Here is a 25,985-nt window from a genome sequence, read left to right as displayed (position 1 = left end):
GGGGGGGGGGGGGGACCTGTCTTTAAATTAAAACAGCCAGTGACCAATAATTTTTTGACATGCATGTCTATCAGCTGGACAAATCTAAAAACTATAGTTTTGTTGTCAGACTTTAGCTATAAAAGTAAATTTGTGATACTATGGTTGTCAGATTTTATTTGTGATTTGACATGAAACCCAACCTTGGCAAGTAGTTTGGAGATTTCGGTCTCTCCTCATTCAGCTTGCATGACTACAAAGTAGCTGCCTGGGGGCCTTACCAAAATGGCTGCTGAGTGAACGATCTACTCCAATAAGGATTTTGGAGTCTTCACACAATAGTTCAATTTGTGCACTTTTACAGCATATAAGTTTGACAAAATTATTTTGGATGCATTATGCGGGTACACACACACACACACACACACACACACACACACACACACACACACACACACACACACACACACATAAAAGGGGCTCCTGCAGGGTTGATTGATGTGTGTGCACAGCTTGCTGTAATCCATGGTTTTCTCACAGTAAGAGTTGTGCTTCTGATGAATGTTCTGGAAGGGCCCAAGGCCTAATGAAGCATACAAGTCTTAATAAAAAAATCTAAAATGTCTGGCAGTGGAAGCTTCTGACAAGCCACACTTCACAAAAAAAAACTTTTCTTTAGTCATGAAGAGTTTTTAAAGAGCTATTACCAAGTAAATCTCCAAAGAAAATGGACTCAAACGAGTATTCCTGTTTACTAGTGAATGCATGGGCTCAGAGGATGTAGAGAGAGAAATATACATCTTAGTAACAGGCTTTCATTTAGTGAGTGTTGCTGAACTAGCTAACTTAAACTAGTGTCACACGATTTCACTCAGTAGTTATTTTCAGTGATGCAACTACTAATAGGGGTCTATATTTAAAATGTGATTGGCTCTATTATCTGAAAGGTGGACTTCCATTCCTATAGATGCAATTTTATGTATGATTACTGCATGATCTGCTAGTGGACTGCCACTTATTACTGTCTCACAAAATTTTGCTAGAGCAAGTAGCTAGTGCTAAGATACACAAAAAGTACTAAATGTATCCCAACCCACTAAATGGAGCATGCTCTGAGAAGTCCTGTTAACAACTTACAAGTCCTGAAATAACCAGTAATCTAAAAAGAGCATCTCAGCCTCCGACAAGAGAAAGTGCAGTTGGCAGAAAGTGTGTTTTGGGTGTCTGTGTCGTGAGAAATATTTCACACTTCTGCTATCCTTCTCCCCCTCTCATGAAGCTCCCCAATCATTTCCAAATGAATAAACAGATCTGTGTCACACTAAGCTAAATCAAACAGCCGTCTTTTAAAAAAGTCTGGATAAATTCACATTACAGATTCTAATATTCAGTTTGGATTAGGGCTAGGTGATATATAGAATATTCTAGATTTTGCTGAAGATATACAATTAAGGAACACTGCAAATATCACAGTATAAATTAGCTTTTTATATGGGCATTAAGTTTCCTAAAAAGCATGTCATTAGATTAGTTTTACGATCTTTCCTTGTCTTGCAGTTGGCGTGGATGAGAGATGTTTTAAAAGATTTATACTTCAGTGAAAAAAACAGTGTAAGAGTATGATTCATTTCCTATATATTTCAATGAATCACATCTAGAATGCCCTCCTTTGCTAATGATATTTCGTTTATATGATCTTTCTGCTTTGATTGTTTACATGCATGGTTTTAGGTGTTGCACAACACACTCTATCACAATATTTCAAACCTAATATTCCACTGACTATCTTTAAGGTTTCCAGAATTTTATTTCATATAAGGCACCACTAGGTGCTGATGAATAACAACATATATATATATATATATATATATATGCGGCTGTAATTTTAGGTGGCGATTGGTCCCAATTATATATTTTTTAAAAAGTCTCCAAACAGCTCAGAAAAATTGTCATATTTTACCAAAAATTAATTGAGGCTACTATCACCATGTAGTGTGTAACTTATGATTTTAAACGACCATTGCATTTGAAATGCTTAAGAAAGTTTTCACGTTATAACAATAGTGAGAATGTCTGGATGCTGCTGGTCAGTGTGAGAGCTGTCTTACAGTACCTGTGTATGGTGTCTTTGTGTGAAAGAATGATGATGCAAGTATGTTGTAATACAGGGGTGTTTGTGTGTGGACTGTGAAGAGGTCTAATGAGAGTGAGTGGGTGTAGAGGGAATGGGAAGGTCACACACACACACACACACACACACACCCCATGTGCAACCATGAGGCCCCTTATCTCAGCCTGACACATATGATGTATGAGGTACCATGATTCTTTTAGCTCCCTCTTGTGCTCTCTCTCAAACACACACACCTCCACCTCCTGCAATGCATGCACTCAGCAAAGAGGGACAAAGTATCAACCTTGGCCTAAAGAGATATATTCAGTCATTCAATTTCTAGAAGGCCACACACAAAGTAAACAAACCTGGAAAGTGTTTTGCACAAAAATGCATTATACTGCATAAACACTTTAAACTTAAAGTGTGTCGTTTTTTGATGTTAAAATACTTATCACATCTCAACATACAGGGACAATTATAAGTGTGCCATATGTAGGATAAGTTCTCTGAAAAGTATCAACACATTGCTCTTTTTGTTTGAGCAATTTGCTTGTTTGGCTCAACTAATGGTGTGAGTTTAGGGCAGGACAGTTTGTTTGGCTGACCAATGACAAACGAGGTGAGTGTTCAGCAAACGTGTTTGATAACAGTCATTATGTTTGCAATTCCATTTGGTGATGCTAGCCGCACAGAAATTACATATACACTTTAGCTTTAATGAAACTGTCAAATTGACCAATCCAATAAAACAACTGACATGTAGTTTAAAATATGGTCTTCTAAAGGCTTATGGCCATTTATAATGTTTAAACTTAGAGCAACAAGGTCATTAAGTGATCAAACTCAGCAAGCATTTCTGCTCGGTAAAGTTTGGAGGCAGGGTGAGAGTGTGGTGTGTGGGTGGCTGGCTTGAACAGAAGAGCATGACAGAATTACGTGCTAACCGTGCTAATTTGGAAGACGAATAGCAAAATGCTGGCCAGATTCTCATAAAGCTGCCCGGCGAAACAGGCCTGCTTGCTAACGAGGCCGCGTACCTCGATCGCTCGTGTTGAGTAATGGAGCAGCTGACATACCCTGCTGAGAGTTGAGCTGGTGGAGGACGTAGCCAGCACGCTAACAACATGAACAGATTTACTGACTGTCGGTTAAGCAACTGCCCGGCAACATGTAGATTTTGAGTTTAAGAAGATACAAAAAGATACATTTTATATTATATACCAATATACCATGACTTTTTTGCTTTGAGATTTAACTAATACAAAGAGTTTAGTGCTTGTGAGGAGACACTGCTGTCGTTTAGAATAGTTGTTACCCTGTGGAAGCCTGCATCAACGGCAATGAAAATGTCATTGCTTTGATAGCAAGCAAAGGTCAGGGGGAAAGTACAAAACAGAACAAACACTCATAGTCCACTTCCTGTTGAGGTGGAAGAGCCAAAACAGGTGGAGGAAAGGCAGAAAGACAAAGGGAATATGCAATCAAAACAAGTTCAAAGATGTGAGGTAAACCTTCATAAAAATAGCAAATAGCTTCAATACAAAAGCATCAAAACCATCTGGAAATAATCAGAGCAAATACTGTGTACACATTATCCAAGTATGGCAAAAAAGTATGTGGACACCCAAACTCTATCCATGTGTGCTTGTTGAGCGTTTAATTTAAAAACCTTTGGCATAAAGTTTTAACTCCTATTTCTTCAATTCATCTGAGAAGCCTTTCCACTAGATGTTGCAATATGACTGTGGGATTTGCTCCCATTCACACACAAGAGAAATCAGCGAGGTCAGATGCTGATGTTAGGCAATGGGCGCTTCCAAATTCATCCCCAAGGTCTAAAGTGGAGTTCAGGTCTGGGTTTTGTGCAGGCAGGTTGAGTTCTTCCACACCAGACTTAATCTTTTATTGAATTTGCTTTATACACAGGAGCATGTTATGCTGGATCAGAAATTCACATAAATTAAGAAGCCAAACTTGTTAAAAGCAGGGTATCCACATTCTTTTGGCCATGTAGTGTGTTAATACGGACATACTGATGATTATGTGTCTTACCAACGGTGCAATGTTCTCCGGTCCAGCCCTGGTGACATTCGCATTTGCCGTCCTTGCAGGTACCGTGTTCAGTGCAGCGTGGGTGACAAGCTTTCAAATCACATACTGAACCGGTCCAGCCCTCTTCACAGCGACAGCTTCCTCCTATACACACACCGTGAGAACCACAGTCCACTGCACACACCTCTGCAAACACAAACAAAGGCGAAAAAAATTAAAATCACTTTTTGGTATGGGCTGCAGCATAGCCAAGGACTATAAAAGGTCATGTGTACTACAACGCGGAAGCGCAAATCTCCTCTACTCAAAACAATAAGAGCAGAGGTTACATTCCTGAGAACAGTCATGTCTAAGTTATTGACTTTAAGTGTGAAAAACTTATGACAGGAAATAGATAACTGCGGACCCCTGCTGTGTCAAGCAGCCTGTGTGGCGGAGAGGAGACTGTCTGCCCCACCTCAATCGACACCCCGTAACAGTGACATATCTCGACCTTGTCTGACCCACTGGAGTGCGTGCATGCCTCATGGAGACTTTGGCAGAGGGGTGCTGGCTAAAGGTGTGTAACTGGGGTAAGGGAAAAAGACATCAGAGCGTGCAGACACGGATGAGAATTGACACGCTGAACTTTCCACCCGGACCCAGAAGACAGGCCTCCCACATAGATTGAAGAAAACACATCAAGCCAAAATAAATCCATTTATACACACTCCACGGTCTGCCAAACATCAGGAGTGCGTTTGAATGGCTTTTGGGATCGAAGCTATCATGGAAGTGCTTTATTAGCATTTCTCTTCGCAGGTTTGCACTCTTTTTTTTTGTTGGCATGTTTACAGAAAAAGATTCTCTATTGACAAAAGCTTCCTTAGAGAAATTGCACGTTTTTGTCAATAGAAACTAGTTTCGTGTTTGTCATACCTGGCTGTGAATGCAACTGGCAACAAAAGCCGATGAGGGAAAATTGGGTGCATTTTGAATGATATCCTGTGAAAAGTGTCTGATAGCGATTTGGAATCGGTTTATGAGTTTGTGTGTACGTGCGCGTGTAGACGTGTGTGGGTTTGGCAGAATAGTAGATGAAGACAGACTGGCGCAAAGCAAGCTGTAGTTTAACAGCCCACACACCATTCCACCAGAGCCTCGCAGCCTGACACACCCTGTCATAGAAGAAACAAAGCACTAGAAAGACATTTCTTGATAAAGACAAATCATGGGATGAGGCATTGTTAAGCCTCCTCTCCGACTCTTTCTGTGGTGCTTCCTGACAAGGTGTGAAACCATGACATGACACTCAGCCAGAGCTGCTGAAAGTGTATTGAGACAAGGAAACAGAAGTAAAGAAATGAAGAGAGACTTTCCCAGCAGCCCTTGGGTCAGGTGAGTGCCAGTTTTTGGTTGGCTTCCCCGCTGCGTGCTGTTATTATGCCTCCTGCAGGTGGGCCGGAGTGACGCACCCCTTCGGTGTGTGTGTGTGTGTGGGCGCCTGTGTGTTTTATCCTTCATCAGGCGAAACTCTGCTGAAGTTCACCTCAGTTTCCTCAGAGCGGGAGCATGATTGAAAGAGAGAGAGACTGCGTACAAGGAAAAAGTTCACACAGACAGATGGAGAGCAGCTGCTGGGAAGTGCTTCTGGAAAACTGACGGCTCGAGCCGTAAGCCGGCTGCAACTGTACTATATCAATCTGGATTACTGTCTTTGCAGGAGTTGCTGCCAGAGTGTGCGGACCGAGTGCCTAAATGTGTCCCTGTTGCACACGGCGTCATGCACCTAATTTTTTGAGAGGCCATTCCTTTCCATTTGCTGTCCTAGGCAAGACGTGACATGAAGTTTTTTAACAAACCTAGTTCTTTATAGAGATAGTTTATTATATTGATTCTCAATGTGCTTTGTTAAATCTATAAAATATTAATATTATGATTTGGTAACACTTTCATATTCAGTTCTTTAAAAAAAGTAAATGCATTAGGCATCATGAACTACCAATAAACATTTTTACAGCATGTATTAATAGTCTGTAAATTGATAAATACACTAGAGTTCATTGTTCATTTATATTTTGTTCATTATACATTAAATACTTTTAATTTAAACCTTAGTTTATTATAACTAAAATTATAACTTGAAATGTTTGTTCATGATACATGAACCAAATGTTAAATTCTATTTAACATATGTTCTATTCTATTTATTAATTAATTAATTAATTAATTTCATTAATTCAAGTTAAATTATACATTCATTTATGAAGTTAAACTGTTAAAAGATGTATCAATGATCAAAACTAACAAATGCTGTTAAGCAGTGTTATTATATATTTTATGATCTCCATTTTATTAACAACAAGACCCTTACAGTAAAGTGTTACCCATGAATTTTTCCAGGAAACAAAAACATATTAATTTGTTATGAATGTGTTTATTTGCAGTATGTTGTTTTTTTGTTTCAGTATTTTTTAAAATCATTTTAAGAAGCAATAAATTATATCTAATATGCATAATTTAAATAAAAAAGAACATATTTCAGATTTTTTGGCTCTAAAAAAAAAATCTTGAGGGGGCACATGCAATGACACTTTTGTAGACACGTGCCCTCCTCTCGCCCTCTGTATTTAATTTCTCTCACCCTATCATTATCTAAGACAAAAGGGGCATTATTAATTTTATCAGCACTTTTGGGAGTGTTGTCGTCGATTCGATCAAAACCTGTCCCCACGCAATAGGCGTTTATCAGCATTTACCACAAGCACAGCACTGCAGCCGTCAACGTGACAGAGGGGGAGCATGCAGGCCTCATTCATTAGCGCTGCACTAATTGAAGATGCAAGGCTAATTAATGAAAGGGAGGGAAGTGATGGTTTACAAAGGCATCAGGTAGTTCTTCCTCAATCGAAATGGGATGGGAAAGAAAAGGACTGAGAGAAAAAGCAAGAGTGAGAGAGAGATTGCCGTGTGGGGCTCTTGGGTGAAATAGTATTTTCATTAGACACAGATTGCTGCTGGGAAAATAGCATTGTATAACTAAAAGGCCGACCATGGGTGAGTCCTAAAACAGCAGGAGTCCAATACTGCTCTTATTACAGAGATCAGTATCGTCACTCGTACAAACATAAGACGTGCACACGCATCCCACACTAGCTGCGGCTGAGCTTTTGATGGACTGAGAGATATTTCATAATGATAGTGTATTTAAGGTTGACTCAAATGAGCCTTTGAGAAGGTCTGCTGACAGATTAAACAGAGAGGAGGACAGAAAATCTGAAATAACAGCCTGTTAATGCCCTTAACAACAATAAGCAGCTATTCAGTGTATAAAACAAAGCATGATAAAAAATAATAAAGTGGAAGAACGTCATATTAAAGAGGTGAGTGCAGAAGTGTAGAAAAGATACCGATGGAGCAGTCGGGTCCAGTCCAGTTGGTGTCACAGGTGCAGGTGCCGCTCTCCGTCTGGTAGGTTCCGTGTCCCGAGCATTGGTCTGGACACATAGTCTTCAGGATCTCGCAGTTGTTGCCGCCCCATCCTGGATTGCAGTGGCACTCTCCGTGAATACACACTCCGTGAGATGAACAGGAGGGGTCCAGGCAGTCCACTGTGTGTGTTTGGGGAAAAATGCAAAAACTCTTAGTTAGCAGGTTAGCAAAACCATGCATAATAAAGTACTATAACCTTGAAATGTGCAATGCTGACCCTACATTGTATGTATTAAGTTTGAATACATTTTCTTGCATAAAGACTTCAACACTAATGTTTAACATGCTTATAAAATGTTAATAGTTTTACTAAAAGGTAAGTAAACGGTACTTGTACATTTGAACATTTTGGTAAAATAAATATTAAAATACTTTAATACTAAATAGTTACTTTAATAATAGAAAAGAGACAAAAAAGTTTGTTGTATCCATATCTATTCTACTATTGCCCCATGTTGCTTCTAGACAAAATTTAAGCAACTACTCAAAACATATAAATAATTTATACCATTCTAAATGATTTTTTTAATGCTCTAACAAATGTGAAAAAAACAAAAATGTAAAATGACTGACAGGATGTACTGTGCGTTTATTCTTCTCTTCATTATTATTCATTTTATTGCCTTCTGCATAAATGCATTTGTGTGTTTGCAAAGAAAATAAAACAGGTTTGTTAACCTGAGGGAACGTTGCGCAATAGAAGGTTAATGTGAAAAATATGTGGTGTTTTAAAGTAATACATTCTTTTTGAAATTCTCTCATTTCAATGGAATCCATCATTTGCTAAATGTCAAAGTGTGCATAGCATAAGTTTCCCATTATACGGCTCTCAAACACCCCCTGTTCCAGTGCACACACATTATAAGCAGATTCAGACAGTACATGTAGCAAAGCATGATCTATGTGCTGTTCAATGTGCTCTCAAAGAATGTGCTTGAGATCTCTTAATTCTGCTTGGGAGAAGTCCACTGCTACAGATGGGAAAGCAGTTTTTAAGAGACCAAGGAGCAAGCGGGGCTGAATTTGTGAAGTGGAACAGGGCTATGCATTCCTTCTCAAAAGCCATGAGGGGCTACTGTGCAGGTGTGTTTGTGTGTGCGTTTATGTTTAATAGTCCTTGGGAGAATGCTGCAGTTCAGTAACCCTTAATTCCTCTGATTGTGCGGTAGTTGATGGGGCTTAATCATGCCATTGATTGACAAAAGGCCAATTCATGACCAGAAAATAAAGTTCCCTCCATAAATTGCATTAGCTGGTCTCTCTCCGGGTATAGAGATGTATGTGTTTTGTTGCTCGTGCCAAATCTTTACAATCGAGCTGCAGGAATGGAATCTTTCTGGCTTACAGGAAAAGAAAAATAAACACAGCACACCACGTGCTCTACATGCTGCGTGCCGAGTCACGGTAACATAAACACTATGCACAAAGCTAATTTTCTTAATTAAGAAAAATCAATTGTAATCTAGCATTTTTCCCACTCACGAGGCTGATGGGTAAGAGACCTGTGCATCATTGGGGACATCAATGTAATTATTTGCTCTGTGAAGTGGAGAATGGCAATTGTTTCTGCAATATTGAACTATTAACTCATGGGTAATGATTATTGCAGGGACAGTAAATTATCAAAGAAGGTCACAGGCAGAAGAGTCCCTTTGATGGCTACAGACAAGGCGTTAGGCTCCTCATTAAGCAAAGTGATGCTGAAAGGCGATATGAACTGGACATATTTTTCTCTCTCTCAAACACTCAAACAAGCCCTTCTATCTCACGCTTGCTCTTTCTCTCTTTTTATCAGGTCTGGTGAAAAGCCTGTCCGTGTCCGCAGAGACAGAGCTTTCAAACACTTCTAGAGGAAAAAAAATCAATCCCCCTCAAACCAATGGGTAATCAGCGATCGCGTTGATAACACATTATCTTGCACATCTTTGATGGTGTAATGCAGTGGGGTTTAATGGCAAGAACGCTGGAAATAGCAGTGTTAGATAAATGCTTCCATTAGGGCTTCTGATGGGTCTCTTATGAACTGAGACTTGAGATGTGGAGATGTCTGTAAGGAGGGAAACAGCTCTGAACTCTGCATGACAAATAAACTGTTTTCTAACATCAGACCACTGAATGGAGGGTTTGCTGTAAAGTCATGGTTTCTTGAGAGACATAAGAAATAACAATCCATTTTTTGACTGAAGCAGAGATACTGAAATAAGCAAATTAGTTTGCTAGACAAAACCACTGGTTTGATTTGTAGCCCTGACCTTCTTCACAGTTGTCTCCTTTGTAGCCTGTGTTGCAGTCGCAGGTGCCCATAATGCAGATTCCGTGTCCGCTGCAGTGAATATCGATGCACTGGTTGCTAGGAACGTCACACTCTGTCCCCTTCCAGCCGCTGTAACAAAGACAGCGCCCCCTGGAGTACTGCCCATTGCCACTGCACAGCACTGGACAAGCGGCTTTGAATAGAAAAACAAAAGGTATACGGTGTAAGTAGTTTATGACATTCATATCATTCAACATGTGAAGTTTTCTTTATGGATCTTCTACGGTGTTAGCTCTAAACCAGACAGACACACTAGCCGCATTTCCATTACCCTTCAATTTCGCAAAAACTCCCATGTATCACAAAAAGTTTTTACGCTTGCATGAGGTGGATTTTCAGGCAATTCAAAAAAGAATGTATCGCAAAACTGCAATGGAAATAGTTTTTTTTCCCGCATTTACAGGTCACCTGGCATACGTAAAAGTTACATGATCATCTTTAATGTACTGTAACCTCCAAGAAACACCTCACATGTGGCAGCTCTCAAGTATAAAGGGCTTTCCTTGCCATTAATGTTTGGATAACCCCTTATTTACACTGCACACGTTTGTGGTGCATTACAGCTCTGACACGGCCACTCTAATCAATGCTTGTGTTTATACCAGCTGCGCCGCGGCACATTTCAGAAAACGTGGCTCTCCGCGCTGCTTCACTAAAGATACTCGGATATGTCTCCTTTGACTAAAAATAATGGCTAATGCAGTGGCTGCGATATTCGTAAACCTACCAACATCTGCCACCATGACTTATCGCAAGAGGAAAAAAATACGTTTTAGTCACATAACATCAGTTAATGGAAACGCCGTCAATTCACAATAGGTTTTTTATCGACATTTATAAAATATTGCACAAGTTTGCACATTTGTAATGGAAACCCGGCTACTGACAAAGCAAGCAAACAGATAATGAGAAAAAAGAAAAGAAAAACACCACCACCAAATACATAAACAAAATAAATACAATAAAAACACCATGGAAATAAAACTAATTGTTGCTTCCTCCTGGTAATAAGAAGCCGTTCAGGCTTGGGAATTGAGTCCCACCAAAAGCCTACTAGCCAGCCGTATTTGCTCAAATGACAATCTGAAACCAATTATGAATAGTGACATTGGTTGTTTATTTCTCTTGAGAGTCGTGTGTGACCGTGTGTGTGCGCACGTGAGTAAGAGAGCATACCTCGTGAGCAATCAGGCCCAAGGAACCCTGGGAAACAATGACATGTTCCCGAGCGACAGTCTCCGTTACCATGGCAATTGTGTGGACACTCTGTGAGGGTATCTGGGGGGAAGAATGAAAGCGTGTGAGAGGGAGCCACAGAAAAAAAGGAGGCGAGAGAGGAAAGGAGAGTGAGAAAAGCACTAATTGAGGAGACAGTCTGTGGAAATTAGCAGACATTCAGACCCCCCCATCTTTAATTAAAGGAGTGCCAGATGCGTTATTAACAAAAACCTGCATCTAAGCTTACTCTGCCTTAATGAACCAATCACAGCATTATTACCACCAATTAGCAGCCAGACGCTCTGCTCAGAGCTTTCTTTACACTGCTGGATGGCCATTAAAACACACATACACACATGTTTGCTTTTGGTTTTTTTTTGTAATAGTGGGGAATTTCCATTGAATTTAGTTTTTATAGTAAAATAATGATTGAACCCTAGTTAATTAACCCTAAATCGAAAACTCACAGAAACCTTTCTGAATTTTTCAAGTTCATAAAGTCATTTAGCGTGTTTAATTAGCCCCATGACAAACACAGCTGGTCTCACAATGTAAACAAAACTTGACACATCTATATACTAAAAAACACTGTGTTAAAACAGAAGGTGAAAAACATTTAACATTAGTATGCTATTTCTTATAAACAGTAATACATGTTGCTTTGACAGCAGCACATTAAGGTAATATTGTTAATGTTCAGTAACATACATTTGCTTCTTCAACAAGCTCTAAACAAAGCTCTCTCTCTCTGTGCAATGCGTAGTTGTTGATTCATTCCTGAATGAACAAGCATTTTTGAATGAATCGTTTTGAGCGATTCAATGGCTCACTCTTAAAGAGAGTCACGAAATGACGCAACCTGCAGGAAGAGTGAATCATAAATCCTCACTACTACTAATACAAGCATTTCAAGCATTTTTCATTTGGTAGTTTTTCATCTTTAATTTAAAATTGACTGATTTGCTGCACAGCGCGCGTTTGCAAGCGTCATTACAATCTAAATTGATGGAAATACAGTACCATACCTGAAACAGAAAACTAATAAATACAATAATACTCCCTCCGCACTTCAGGAACTGTGGACTTCCACAAAGACACGTGCACACATCAGTCTTTCTCCTGTATGAGAAGAGTTTCTTTGACGGGTGAAGGGTGTGGTCTAACTAAAGGTGAATGACGCAACACAACGCCAACAATTTTGCTGAACTACATAATACATGAAACAGTACATAGTACATGTGCAACGCTATATTCAGGGCTCGCAAAATCGCTAGCCTGACGTCCCGGAGCTATTGTGTTTTCCAGTCGGGCTACCAAAATGTATCACCACTCTGCCCGACAGGCTTTCTTAAATACAGATCTCCCGCTGGTACTTAACTCCTAAAGTGAGTTGTATCAAACTCAAGGCCATAAAAAGTTTTAAATATGTTAAATGGTATAAGAAATGTCTTAATTATAATTTCAAGAGGCCTTACAGTTGGGGACGGAAAGACAAGAGTTGAGATACGGCTGGGTTAGACTTCAAAAGGCAATGATGTCATTGAATAAATATGAGCGCTGCACGTTTCAAGTCAAAATGCGGCGCGGATGTCTTTATATCAACTCATGTTTTTACGCAGCAAACACAGAGTTGTAAATGAGAAAGAAGTTGATGTGCCTTCTAAAAATCTAAACAATTAAGACAGTAATATTTATAAGTTTTAAATTTACATAATAATGTATATGCTTGATATATGCTTTTTCATAAAAATGGTCTAAAGGCTGAAATGCTGTTGTATAAGATTTTTGTTTTTGTGAAAACCTGTATCTGAACTGCAAATCATGTAATTTTATGGCTCAGTACTGTATGTTACCACAGACATTGTCCAACCCCACTCATACTGTGTTCATTTTACTTGTGCAGCTCTTAAAATGGGTCATAAATAGCCGTACATTCATTTTTTAAAATTCTGCAGATACCCTGTAAATAGTGAAATAAAATTCCTTCATTCATATTTGTTGATATTTGTGTATAAAAAATATTTTTGATTGACATTTAAACTCCTATATGATTTTCTATAATAAAAATATTTTTTCTTTAAAGGTCTTTTTTTATTTGTGCTAGTTAAATTAATTTTCATGCTACCAAAATCTGAAGAATACCTGCCCGAAGGGCTACCAGGGATTTTGAAATTTTGCGAGCCCTAATATCAATTATGTTGCTAAGTGTGGTGCCCGTGATATACAGAACCATTGAGTAAATAAAATACAGCTGTTGACCAATCAGAATCAAGGACTGGAAATAACAGTTTTAAAAATATTATATATTATATAATATAAGTATGTGTAAACTAATATTTATTATTATTTATGTTTAATTTAATTAACAGTAATAACGTCAAACTTAGTAAATTTTAACATTATTATTATAAACTAATGGTTAGGGTTAGGGGCATCGCCAGTGATATCCCTTTTGTGGCCCCTTTGGTCCACAGAAACCAATTTGTCTGGAACACAGAAATGCAGACCAGCAGAGTGATATAAACTGCAAAAAGTCCCAGGGACATTGGATGATTATACCAGCACTCTAGGAACCCTTCTCAACCAATCAGATCTGAGAACTGGAAGTAGCTGTTATCATGATATCATTCAAGCATATTACTGAATGCACAACTGTTATATAGTCAATCACAGATTTAATCCACACGGCTACCAGACTCTTTTTGACTCTCTTGCTGTGTGTTGCCAAGGTGACATCAATGATTGTGACATCACCTGTCGATACTTTCATTAAAAGAAGCAGCTCATTGGTGTCTAAGTCAATTCTGACAAGGTAATGAACTGCACTGGTTTCTTGTCACCAGCCCGCTGTTATGACACCACTGAAGCGTTTAGCAGAGCTCTCAGACATCGCCAGTGCAGGACCATATTATCTAGCTACAGAGATATAATCAATTTTCATTTTCAAAAGGTTAACTTTTTACTCATTGAAGCATAATCAACCCGTTTTTTTAAAAAGAGGGCACTGGCTGCAGTCCTACTGATCATTTTTCATGTTCTAGTCTTTGTGATTGAATTTGAAAGGAAATTACTCTTGCTGAGGCCTATTTTTATGAGTTCATGATGGAGGTGAGAAAAGAGGGGAAAGGGAAGGTGAGAAAAGGTGGAAAAGAGAGAGAGAGTTGGAGAGAGGAAAGGTCCTGCAGGTCATGCAACACTTTGAATCAGCTGCCGCCCACTAGCCACTTAAAACATAGATCGATATGGCTCTGACCATCATTATACACACTCATCTGTGAACACTCTTCTCTTTATCTCTCTCCGTTCATACAAATATTCACACAGAGACTACAAAAATGTATAATATGAATTACCATTCAAAAGTTTGGAATATGCAAGCTTTTTTGTATGTATTTGAAAGAAGTTCTTCATGCTCACCAAGGCTGCATCTGTTTGATTAGAAAAGTAATACTATGAAATGTTGTTACTATTAAAATAACTCTTTTCTATTTGAATATATTTTAAAATGTAATTTATTTCTGTGATGGTAAAGCTGAATTTTCAGCAGCCATTACTCCAGTCTTCAAGGTCACGTGATCCTTCAGAAATCAGTCTAATATGCTAAATTGGTGCTCAGTTGTCAGTTGTTTTGGTGTTCAGTTATTAATATTTTTTTAAATAAAAAAACAACAACAATATTTAATATATATGTTGAAACCAGGATACATTTTCAAGATTCTTTGATGAATAGAAATTTACAAGGAACATTTATTTAAAATATAAATCTTTTGTTTAATTATACATGTAAATTACTGTCAGCTTTGATAAATATAATTGGTCTTTGCTGAATAAAATAATTAATCCTTAATTCCTTCCCCCAAAATTTTTGTAGTGTATATTTTACACTGTATTTTCATATAAATAATATTATCAACACATCAAATTAAAAGGAATTTTAGAATTTTAATTTCAGAACGTCTTAATATTATTAATAGTATTAATAGTTTTTGCTACGTCTCCTTTTTGCTGTGGCAAGAACTCTTATTTTGAGGTTTGTGTAAAACCTGATGATCGTGTGATCCATAATCATTTGAGAATGTTCCAAGAGCATCTTGAGCTTCAGTGGGAGCAAGTTAACATGGTCTATGTCACAAATTTGAATAGCGACCCAAAAAAGATTCTTAAAAAAACCCTTATTTATTTTATGTCATGATCTATAATCGTAATAATAAATGCATATAACAACATAATGCACGTATAGTCATCATTTACCTATGATGATGGTGTTGTAGGAGACCTGTTCAGTGTTTTTGCCGTCATTGTAGAAGGCGAGGTGCCAGGTGCCTGAGTCCAGGTAGCGGATGAACTCTGCCTCATGAACGTTAACCGCACGAGCCTTTCTGGCTGCTCCTTCCACCTCCACCAGTCCACGCTTCTCTTTAGCTATCAGACGACTGCCGTCCAACAGCTCCACAAAGTCATACTGTACACAAACACACACACACACACACACACACACACACACACACACACACACACAACAAATCAAATCCCAGTTTAATCACAGACAGATCAGAGCATAGTGCAGTACTAGCAAATATTCACTGCAGCTCCGCATGTCTGGAGTCTGATGTGTTATACAATACAATGTCAAAGAATTGTTTTTGAAGAGCATGCGGCACTATTACATATAAATTGCAAGAGATTTTTTTTTTCAGAGCTTTGACAAGCTGCTCCCAAAGAGCGAGTTTGAATCAAGGCCTCTGATGAGTTTAACATGCTGTTCTCAATTTACAGTGCATTAAAAAAGATATTTGCTTCCTAAGAGACCCATTGGAGAACGACATAAGAGAGTGAAGGCAAGAATAAGTGAGCAAGAAATTACAAGACGCCTGACAAAACGAGAAGACTTTTCGATCAGTGGGGAAACAGAAGTCTCCACGCCTCTGTCTGTCAATATAACTTCAACCTATCCTTTATTCAGCCTTTAAGAAACATATTGATAGATGTGTGGCAATTAAAGCACTGGGTCAGCTATCGACTCTTATTGTGGAGGCCTCCGCTGCCAGTTACCTCTGTTAAGCATTTACGGGTTTTGTGATGTACCCTTGAAGAAGCCGAGGTGCTGATATTGCTTGGCAAAAAGAAACAAACAGGACAAGGAGAAATAATTGGTTTGCTTGCGAAGGCCCAGTTCAGTTTTTAATCAAAGCGGGCAAAACATGCATAGAAGTATAAATCACTTTAAGTTTGAATTAGACAGACGCCGCAGATGGAAACTGAATGGGGATTGTCGGGCTCTAACATGTAGCTTTGAAGGTCAGGTTTGAAAGTGTGACAAAAGTGACGGTCTTTTGAGGAAAGTTTGCTATCTGCCATCTGTAGCAGATCTGTGAGCCTCATCTAAAAGGACGACAGTAATTGGAACAGTGGGTGTTGTGGCATTTCTTACATCTGGTTACACTGAGAACTATGACTGTAATTATAACATGGAAATTATGAGAATTACCAATGTGAAAAACAGCATCCTACAAAAGATTGCTCTTAGTTTAGCATTACGGGCATTGGAATTAGATGCAATGGTGATATTTTCAACTGTCATTTGGCACCCACAGAGATCATCTAAACCCAGTAGACCCCTGGGGGTCAGTGAAAATACGGCAGGAGAAAACAGAAATTTCTTGAAAATGTTGCATGACGATTATAACTAATGCAATGAGCATTAAATATCATAATGATTTGCTAAGCATTTTATAATGTAAAATGTTTTAAATGAACAATAGGATAAAGTGTTATGGAAGTTAATGCAGGAAATTCATTTCAAGAACAGCAACAAAAAACATCTCTGATACCTGAGTGTGAGTGGGAGGCAGGCCTTTCCGGCCATAGACCCCCACCAGGGCGCCTCTCTGGACAGAGATGTTGAACTTGAGTGACTGCGGCTGGTCAATGAAGAGCTGAGAGCGCCAAAAAGTTCCTGGAGGGACGTCCTGTACTGCTCTACGGCCCACATCCACCTCACCTGTGTCTATGGTGTTATTCTCTTGAAAGTAAACTCCTAGAGAGAGAGAGATACAAGAAGATGACATTTGTAAGAGACAGATAAAACATATTTATGCTAATAACCTACTGGTAGAGACTAGAAGCTATTCATTTTCAGCAGTGATACAGTGATTTGTCCCTGTGAGATACTGTGGTTGAATGTATGCAAGATGGAAAACAAGCTAACCGTAACTGTGAGCAATTTCCCTGTTCTATGATCTGCCTCTGCCCATATACAGAGACATAATTAAAAAGAGATGTGTGGAAAACCATGTTGAACCATGACATTTTTGGCATTGCAAGGAAGCTTGATTCATGCATTGATAATCGTTCATCTTGTTCATCATGAATGCATTGTTTACAGGCAATAGATTCCATTTGTGATCGTGCAAGCGTTATAGCTAGTATGGCAGGAAACCAATAACATTAGAACAACCAGGAGTGGGAGCTACAACTAACAGTACGGAAGAGTGAATGGTCCTTTAATACGTTTTATAAAAATATTAAGCAACAATCTATGTGTTCAAAGGGAACCTGAAACACAGATGGTTTATATGATTCTCTTTTTAATTCTTTTTAATTCTTTTTGATTCTTGCTATAGCCTCAAGTGTGATCAAACATTCATGAGGTATACCAGAATAATCTGATGTCAAAAATCATTAAATCACTCCATACAGTATTTAATTAGCATCTTTAAACCAACTCTTTCTGACCCTCATTCCCAAGATAACAATCACAGTGAATTACCCAGCCAACAGTAAAGAAAAAAAACACTATTTTATACCATTATACTCTGGGGTACGTTTATCAAAAGCATTGTTAGCCAGCTATTTCAACATAGTTTCACTGTTAGCAACATAGTTCAACGATTTGTGTTTTCCTAAAAATTCAGCTCCAATGAACAAATGATCTTGAGCAAAATAAGCAAACGAACACGCAATACAATCGATCTGTCATTCCATATGAATACATATTTAATTTTATATCTTTTAGTTTGTCAAGAGAATGAAAGAGCCGTTTTTAAAGAGTGCACATATGTGAATGCACTCTAGTAACCTGGGGGAAATCCAGAGTATTACGTAAAACTAACAACCTCGATTGAACCAAACATCTGTAAATAAAACTAAACAACATAGAGCAAATATGGCAAAGTAATCCTCAGATGCCATTTGCACTGTTTACACCAGTAATCTCGAATTGATTAATTACCATACGTTATTACTCCACCACCTGTGCGACATCTTTAACAATGGTTTTATATTGTTGAAACAATGTCAGTCAACTAGTTAATTTCTCCAATGATGTATCATACTATGGTTAAGCAGCGAGTACCCTGGCGAAACTCTTGTCAGTTTGTTCATTTCCTAATACTAAAGGGACCTTGAAGAGATTTTAGAATAAACTTGGATACATCTAATCTAGTTGAATTCATAAAGCTCAGGGATAATGGTAATTTCAAGCCACCGTTTTCCAAAAGTAGCCAACAGCGGTAATATTACATGGTGAGTCTAAGTGAAGCTATTTGACTTTGCAGAGCTCAGAACTCGCCAACAGAAGCTTCGGCCTATTTCAGCATGTTACAAGGCAACAGTGCAAAATGGAAAGGTAATGGGAGAAGGAGAATAGGCTATGCTCATATGCTAGCGAATGGAGAGCAGCTGCCATTAATATTGCATTAATTATTATTGCATAATTCCATAGCACACGGGCTCTAACCGCACGCGTGTTGCTAATGCAGTCAGCCGGCTACATAAAGAGCATGCTGGAGTGAATGAAAGAGTAATTAGAGAGGACTTGCTGACTGTTAGTTTTAATGTGAGCATGCCTGTGGCCCTAAATGCTCTACAGAGCAAATGAGAGAAGCCATCTGTGAAGCTCTGATCAACAGTATTGTCCACAGGATAAAAAGAAGGGGATGGTGCGCTTAAAGAATGCCAGTGGAAACGAAATTTGCTTTCTGTGTGTGCCAGGGATGCCCGGGGTGTTTCTTGGACATGGATATTGAATTGGCATTTGCCCATGAGAATCGCAGAGATGTAAAAGGTTTGTTTTGGCTAGATGCAGAGACTCCCTAAAGCCCTGTACTTCTCTTTCTGTTTCACTTTCTTTAGCTTCTCTCTTCATCTTAGTCATGTGATCTGCCAAACTGTCTTGATCTTTACTGTTTAAATGTGTGCATATTTCTGTGGGTAAGACAAAGAATAACATTCCAAGCTGTTGTAAGTGTATTTTTTTTGGATACCACATAAAATACCACTACTATTTGAAAGATATCACTGAAATTGATGTCCTAAGAAATGACACTCTGTCTCTGTAATTGCCTGTGGCTCTGTAAAAAGCAAAAATCTGGAAGAATCTGGGTATGTAGAGGTATGTCATTATTTTTACATTTACGGTTGTAGGCACAGAATTTACACAACGACCCTTAAAAACAACAACAACAACAACAACAAATTATGACGTTATTTACTCATACTCCAGTTATTCTCATTTCTCATCAATGTTTAATTTCATGACATTTGGTAGAGGTGAAAAGTTTTAGTCAATTATATTTTGTATTTATATTTATATTGTTCTTCATTCAGATTATACCACATTATTTTTTGGTCATCTTTGAAGCTTGAGAGCCCCTGGTTTCTATGAAATATAGTTGAATAGAAAAGATCTGTGAAAATTAAAATGTTTTGTTTGTGTTCTACAAAAAAATCATGTGTTTAGAATGACACGAATAATTATGCCAGAATTCATTTTTTGGCTTAACCACTTTAATTGATGTTAGTAGTAATACTGTGAACACAAAAGTGAAAAAAAAATTAAGCTATTGCTCTTTCATCCTGAACAAATTAAAAGAAAGGAGAGTTGTGGTTTTCTTGCTGCAGTGACAGATGACAAAATGTTTGTGACAACATTTACACTCAAGTACTCTGTCATACAGCTAGCTATACAAAAACATGTCAAAAAGAGGCCTCATTTTTAATTTTGTCATTGGGTATGGTGTGACTTTCTCCTGTGTCTCGCTGTACGACTCATTAGACAGCAATTTGCTCCAACACTGCACACACATGGTGACTTTCAGTCCACGGCAGCAACAGTCAAGACTCTGGAGAGGTACACACTTTTACTTTCAAATGGCTAGACGGAGCGTAGCTGAACGGAACGGACCCACAGGGTCTTGAGACAGGGTCTTTAAAATAATTATTTTTAACCTGACATGTGACATTAAAAACGCAACCAAGAACTCAGTTTACTTCTGCTGTGCTGTCAAGTACTACCATTTACAAAATTACTAAAATGCACCGTTAGACAGTTAGTGACAGAATTTAATTAGAGACAGAATTAAACTTTTCCATTAAGGGGTGATATTTGCTCCCCTTTCCAGGGGCATATTTAACTAACCTCAAATGTTCGTGTCATCTTAAACTTAATATATTCAATTAAAATTGTAGTAAACTACAGGTATGTTACAAGTCAGTAATAACTGACTGAAATCAGTATCAACACAATCCATCTTTGCACTGCAAAGGTGACAGAAGCTGCATCTGAAGTGGCATTTAGATATATTTACACAGACTGTGTGTACTGTACATATGCAGCTCAGAGGTGGTATAAATATCTTTGCACTGCAATTACAACTGCATAAATGATGTACAAGATTTATATTTTTAATATAAAATCGTCATAAATCATAGAATCATTCTCTCAACCGATTTGTTCAACAATGTGAATTCCTTCCGTAACAAAAGACCAGTGTGTTGCACAACAGTTCTGCTGTGGATTTGGTTAAAATTATTTCCATTGGTAAAACAGAACAAAAACAGACAAAACTGCTGCTAAGTATTAACTTATTGTTTTTAAAATGCAGAACTCTTGCTTGGATGATATTGATTAATATCATAAATATGAAAGACAATATCTCATACAGGTGCATTTTTGCACCCATATCTTGACTTGAATTTGTTTTCATTTTTGTCCCAAGCTCTCATAATTCCCGACCCTGATGTACATCCTTATTATAACAAGATATCAACAGCATGAGGCTAAACCCATGAAAATCAAGACATTTTATTGTGACTTATCTCCTCTCTCTACCCCACTATCCTTGATTTCCCTTTTAATCTATTGGTTTCTGCCTCTCTCACCTATTATTCACTCCCTTTTCAACACTCAATCCATATGTTTTTTCATTGTCATCACCCCACTTTCTCTCTCTCACTATTTCTGTTGGGCCCCGAGAGACATTGACATCTCCACGTGCGATTTTGCCAAGTGTCTCCCCTCGTTCCAAATGCATTCAGTTGCAGATTTAGCGCCTCTTTATGGCTTTCAGAAAAGTCACTTGAGCAGTTTTTAATTCACTGAAGCCTGTGGAAGAGTGTCTGCATGTGCATTAGGGGAAGTGGTGGTATATTCATTAAGAGAGTGTGAGAGAGTGTCATGCTCGGCTCTCTTAGCTGCTGCAGTGGGACTGAATACAGAGCCGCTCAGATGAATTGTTTAAGAATGGTGCAGCACATAATTAAGGCCCCATGAAACAATGCTAAATGCAATGATAGGTTCCACTTTCAGGCACCAGGGATAACATTCAGATTTAAGAGCAAGACTACAGCTTTCGTACATCTGTGTGAGGATGGTGGAGTCTCTGAAGGGTGTGTGTTTGAATACAAAGCAGTCAGTGTGAGGAACACTAAATTATTTTCTGAAAATAAAAAAGACTGATCTACTTTCATTTTTCAGTGTTTATGGAAATCAATCGCTTAAAAAACAGCGAGTCCTATATGCTAATGACATTCCCTACAGTCCTAGTCACATACAAACACACGCACCTCTGAAGTGAGGCAGGCAATCTAAAGCACATCCTGTCATTTAGGAAGGAAAATGCACTGAGGCTATTGTCCCTGCTTTGAAAACACACACGCACACGCATGCACACACACACACACACACACATACACAAGGAGGTACACAGAGCACTTGAAGCTCTTTTATGGAGTGAGTGCTTTTAGGTCAGCTGTCTCTCAAAGAAAGGTGAACTGCAGAAGACAACAGCAGCACCCTCAGTTATTATTCGCTCTTTCTTCACTGCAGAAGAAGAGATAGACAAATGAGTGAGTGTGTGTATGTATTTTAAAGGGTCTACTTGCTGCGTGTGATGTATGCTCAGTCTGTCAGTAAGAATACGCATCTGTGTGGATTTTCTGTGGCTCTATTCATGTGTCTGTGTGTGTGGGCAGCTTTTCTATCCTTGTGGGCATGAAATGTCTGAAAATCCTGCTAGAAATACAATAAAACCTGACAAAACCAGCTAGCGGGGACATCCTTGTGAGCATAAATGGTTCATGAAAGAGCTAAATATGTCTAAATATCTTAATAAAAGAAAATTCTGTAAGACATTGTAGGATATCAGACCGAATCAGACAATCTAAGATTTGGTCAAAACCGAGTTGAGGCACGAGGAGTCACAAAAATTCCACAGAGGCCCCAGACAACAGGATGTCATAAATCAGACCCTAGCCCTTCTGAAGCAAGCCTAAACCTAAACCCCTGTCACAGAACAGTTTACTTAATGGTGGAGTTCCCTTTAAAATCTTAAATGATTCCCTTTGAGCTAAATTATTGACCTGTTTCCCTTACAACATTTATAGATAAAGGTCATGGTTAGTCTGTATTTATAATTGTACAGCAGTTAGTTTCGGCTCATTTGACTGGATAAGAACTGATTTCTTATTTATAGACGAAAACCCACAGAGAATAACATTCGCAATTGTCCTTTCTTTCTCGTGTCATATTGCTTAATTAGCTTACATTAAAGACCCCATGACGTGGCTTGATGAGTAAAGTTTTCTATCCTCAGGGAGGGACATTCCCATTTTCGTTGTGACTTGACAAATATCTGTGTAGTGCAGAATGATTCATATTTTTGGTCAGATGTTGAAGACAGTTTGGGGCTAGTATGATAAAAAAAAAAACTTTTATTCAGTAAGAATGCATTTAAATTAGTCAACAGTGACAGTAAAGACAAATACATTGTTTCTATTATAAATAAATACTGTTCTTTTAAATAATCCATTGATCAATATAAATAAACAAAGTATTCCACAAAATTATTAAGCAGCACAACTGTTTTTAACATTGAAAATAGTAATACATTTTTCTTGAGCATCAGATCAGCATATTAGAATTAGGATGTGACACTAAAGACGGGAGTAATGGCTATTGAAAACATCAATAGGAATAAATTACATTTTAAAATATATTCAAATAGAACAGTTTCTCTAAAATGTAATAATATTTCTTAATATTACTGTTTAACTGTGTTTTGAATTTTAAAAAATGCAGCCTGGGTGAGCATAAGAGACCTGTGCTCTTAATGCTCTTACCGACTCCAAACTTTTGAACTGTATTGTACATTTTAAGTGTGTACAGTATATCTGCTATTTTGTCTACCTCTGTGAGTATGTGACTTCAAAACATGCACTAAAAGCCAAAACTCTACCTAGTGTTCTTTTCATGGGGTCTTGAAGAAACAAAAAACTGCAAACATGAAGAAACTACAAGGATACAGATGCAAGGTTATGTATGTGTGCATATATGCATGTACGTACTGTATATATGTTGACCGAAATCGCCAGACTGCAGTTTTTTCTCCGCTTCCTGTGTGTATATGTGACATGTCCTTCACAGACAGCGGCGGTGGTGGTGTTGGTGGGCACGCATGCACAGATCAAGGTTAACTGAAGGAGGTGGGGGTGTTAGCTGCTGTCTGTATTGATCGAGAGTAAGCTGTGTGATCGTACGCATTGCTGATGGCTTCATTAACTAGCTGCTCGTCTACAGGAGCCCCCTCATCCTGTTTGGCCCTCACAGCATACTGAAGACCCACCGCTGGAAGCTTGTGCCATAGCAAATTCTCCTGGCCTGTTAACACATTAACATTCCCCTGCACTCTGTGGCATACCAATTTTTATTTCTTTCACTGAGAAAGGGAAAAAAGCGAGGTGGGGGTTTGTGCTAGGAAATAAAAGACTGACTATGCTGAATGCAAATTCTGCTCAAATAAATGTAACCTGATTGTGTCACTGCCGCTTAAGGGGAGATGAATGACTTCCCCTTGCTGTGTAACTAAACAGCCACTGACGCCTATATAACTACATCACAATCAATTTACCTGCAATTTATAGCCAATTGATAAAAGCACATCCAATTTCTTAACTCTGCTGATGACAAACAGACCTTATAGAGACTAAAAATGACCTATAGCTGATTTACAAATGTCCTGATCTAATGCTACATCACTGCAAACGGGGATACGTCCATCACTTCAAGAACAAACACATTACTGTAAGGAGCATCATCATAATGGCCTTCAAACATATGGCCATCTATCTTCACAGCATGAGTGTGTGTCCCTCTGCGAGTGTCTGAGTGCTTGAATTAGTACTTAAGTGAGGGAGACCTTGTGGGAATACACCTGCCGGTGGGTGGGAGAAAACGATAGCGCCTGTTTCTGTGAGGTTATTTATTTCTGATTGTATTTGTTATTTAGCATATGCTGTTAATCATAAACACCTTACAATGTGTTGACAAACTAAATGCATCTCTTGCATTTTAATATGAGCCTTTCTATTATTCTGCCACAACTTTGCTCTGCCCACAGTGAAATCTCATAGGTTCTATTCCTGCAAAGCACAGTTGTATATAGAGTGCATATTTAGCAGCATTGATTCTGGTATATGGAAAAATGTCCATTCATTTTTCCCATAAGGATTTAAAACCAGTTAAACTCTGCGGACACGGATACGGGTCCAAATCGCGTAAAAAATGTGTATGCTTCATTTACATAGCCTTCCTTATATGGTATCAGCCCATATATGGGTTCATTTGAAAGCTTGGAGTGTCTTCTTTACACAGAATACCATTCCTTTTAGTTTTTATATTCATAAAGCAGTAAAATTAAGCTTAGAAATGTATTCGTCCCACACACAAATTTCCGCCTAACCATTGCGAATAATTTTTACGAAGAATGTGTATTTGATAAATTTTTATCACAAGAAAGCTCTCATTCTCAGGAATTTGACGATGTAGATTATTTCATTGTGTGACAATCACAGATCGTTTCTGCGTGCTTCCATCGGTGAGATATATAGCGTTTTGTCCAGGTTCAGAAAAAGACGCTCGTCTGGAAACACGCACTCTTCATATCAGAAGCGCGCACTGCCAGCGCGTCTGATCTTATAGATATCTGTGGTCGCTTGTGGACTGCAATTGGTCAGATTACAGTCTCTGAGCTCGGCGGCCATTTCAGAGCCATGAAATTTGACACCTCTGCGTCACTCGAGGGGGGTCTTGCATCCGGGTCTGTGCCTGTGGGGGTTTTATGGGCTCTGTAGTTTATTTGAATGTTTTGAAGGCGAGATTCCCTCATGGAATGGATACTGCACACGCGTCTCGGATTATATCAATCTATGATAATCACATTACAATTATATATGGTGAAGAACATTCCGCGGCGCCGTGGAGAGGAATGAACGCGCATCTGGTAAGGCTATATGAGCGTGTTTTTGAGCGTGTTTTATATTAGAATGGTTGTTTGGAAACTTGATAGCAGAGCTAGCATTATGATACACTGTTTATTGACAGAAAAGTACAGTACATTATGGATTTCAGTGAATATACAGTGAATATACAGTAAATATACATGTATTGTTACAGTGGTGTGTGGATTAACTGAAATGTGTTTGTTTGACGCTCTGAATGTTACAGCTAGCTGCCGAATAGCAAATTAGCTCCGCTCTGGACCGGATGATGCAGTGTTG

The 25,985-nt window shown here is 38.5% G+C and overlaps 1 protein-coding gene across 4 annotated transcripts in view; it reads right to left on the bottom strand.

Moving 5' to 3' along the window:
- The window catches only part of tenm3 (teneurin transmembrane protein 3), a 123,492-nt gene that overhangs the window by 67,744 nt on the left and 29,763 nt on the right, over nt 1-25,985 (bottom strand). For all 4 annotated transcript variants that reach the window (XM_016232249.1, XM_016232263.1, XM_016232257.1 and 1 more), the window contains exons 3-8: nt 16,982-17,187; nt 15,402-15,612; nt 11,109-11,210; nt 9,871-10,065; nt 7,537-7,737; nt 4,148-4,333 (exon numbers count right to left, since the gene is read on the bottom strand). In XM_016232249.1, coding sequence (XP_016087735.1) covers nt 4,148-4,333; nt 7,537-7,737; nt 9,871-10,065; nt 11,109-11,210; nt 15,402-15,612; nt 16,982-17,187 — 1,101 coding nt within the window. The remainder of the gene's footprint in view (nt 1-4,147; nt 4,334-7,536; nt 7,738-9,870; nt 10,066-11,108; nt 11,211-15,401; nt 15,613-16,981; nt 17,188-25,985) is intronic.

The sequence above is a fragment of the Sinocyclocheilus grahami genome, unplaced genomic scaffold (genome assembly GCF_001515645.1).
Source record: "Sinocyclocheilus grahami isolate Dianchi unplaced genomic scaffold, SAMN03320097.WGS_v1.1 scaffold17.1, whole genome shotgun sequence".
NCBI classification, from domain to species: Eukaryota; Metazoa; Chordata; class Actinopteri; order Cypriniformes; family Cyprinidae; genus Sinocyclocheilus; species Sinocyclocheilus grahami.
Note: the sequence above shows the minus strand (reverse complement) of the source record. Positions and strands in the feature narration are given on the sequence as shown.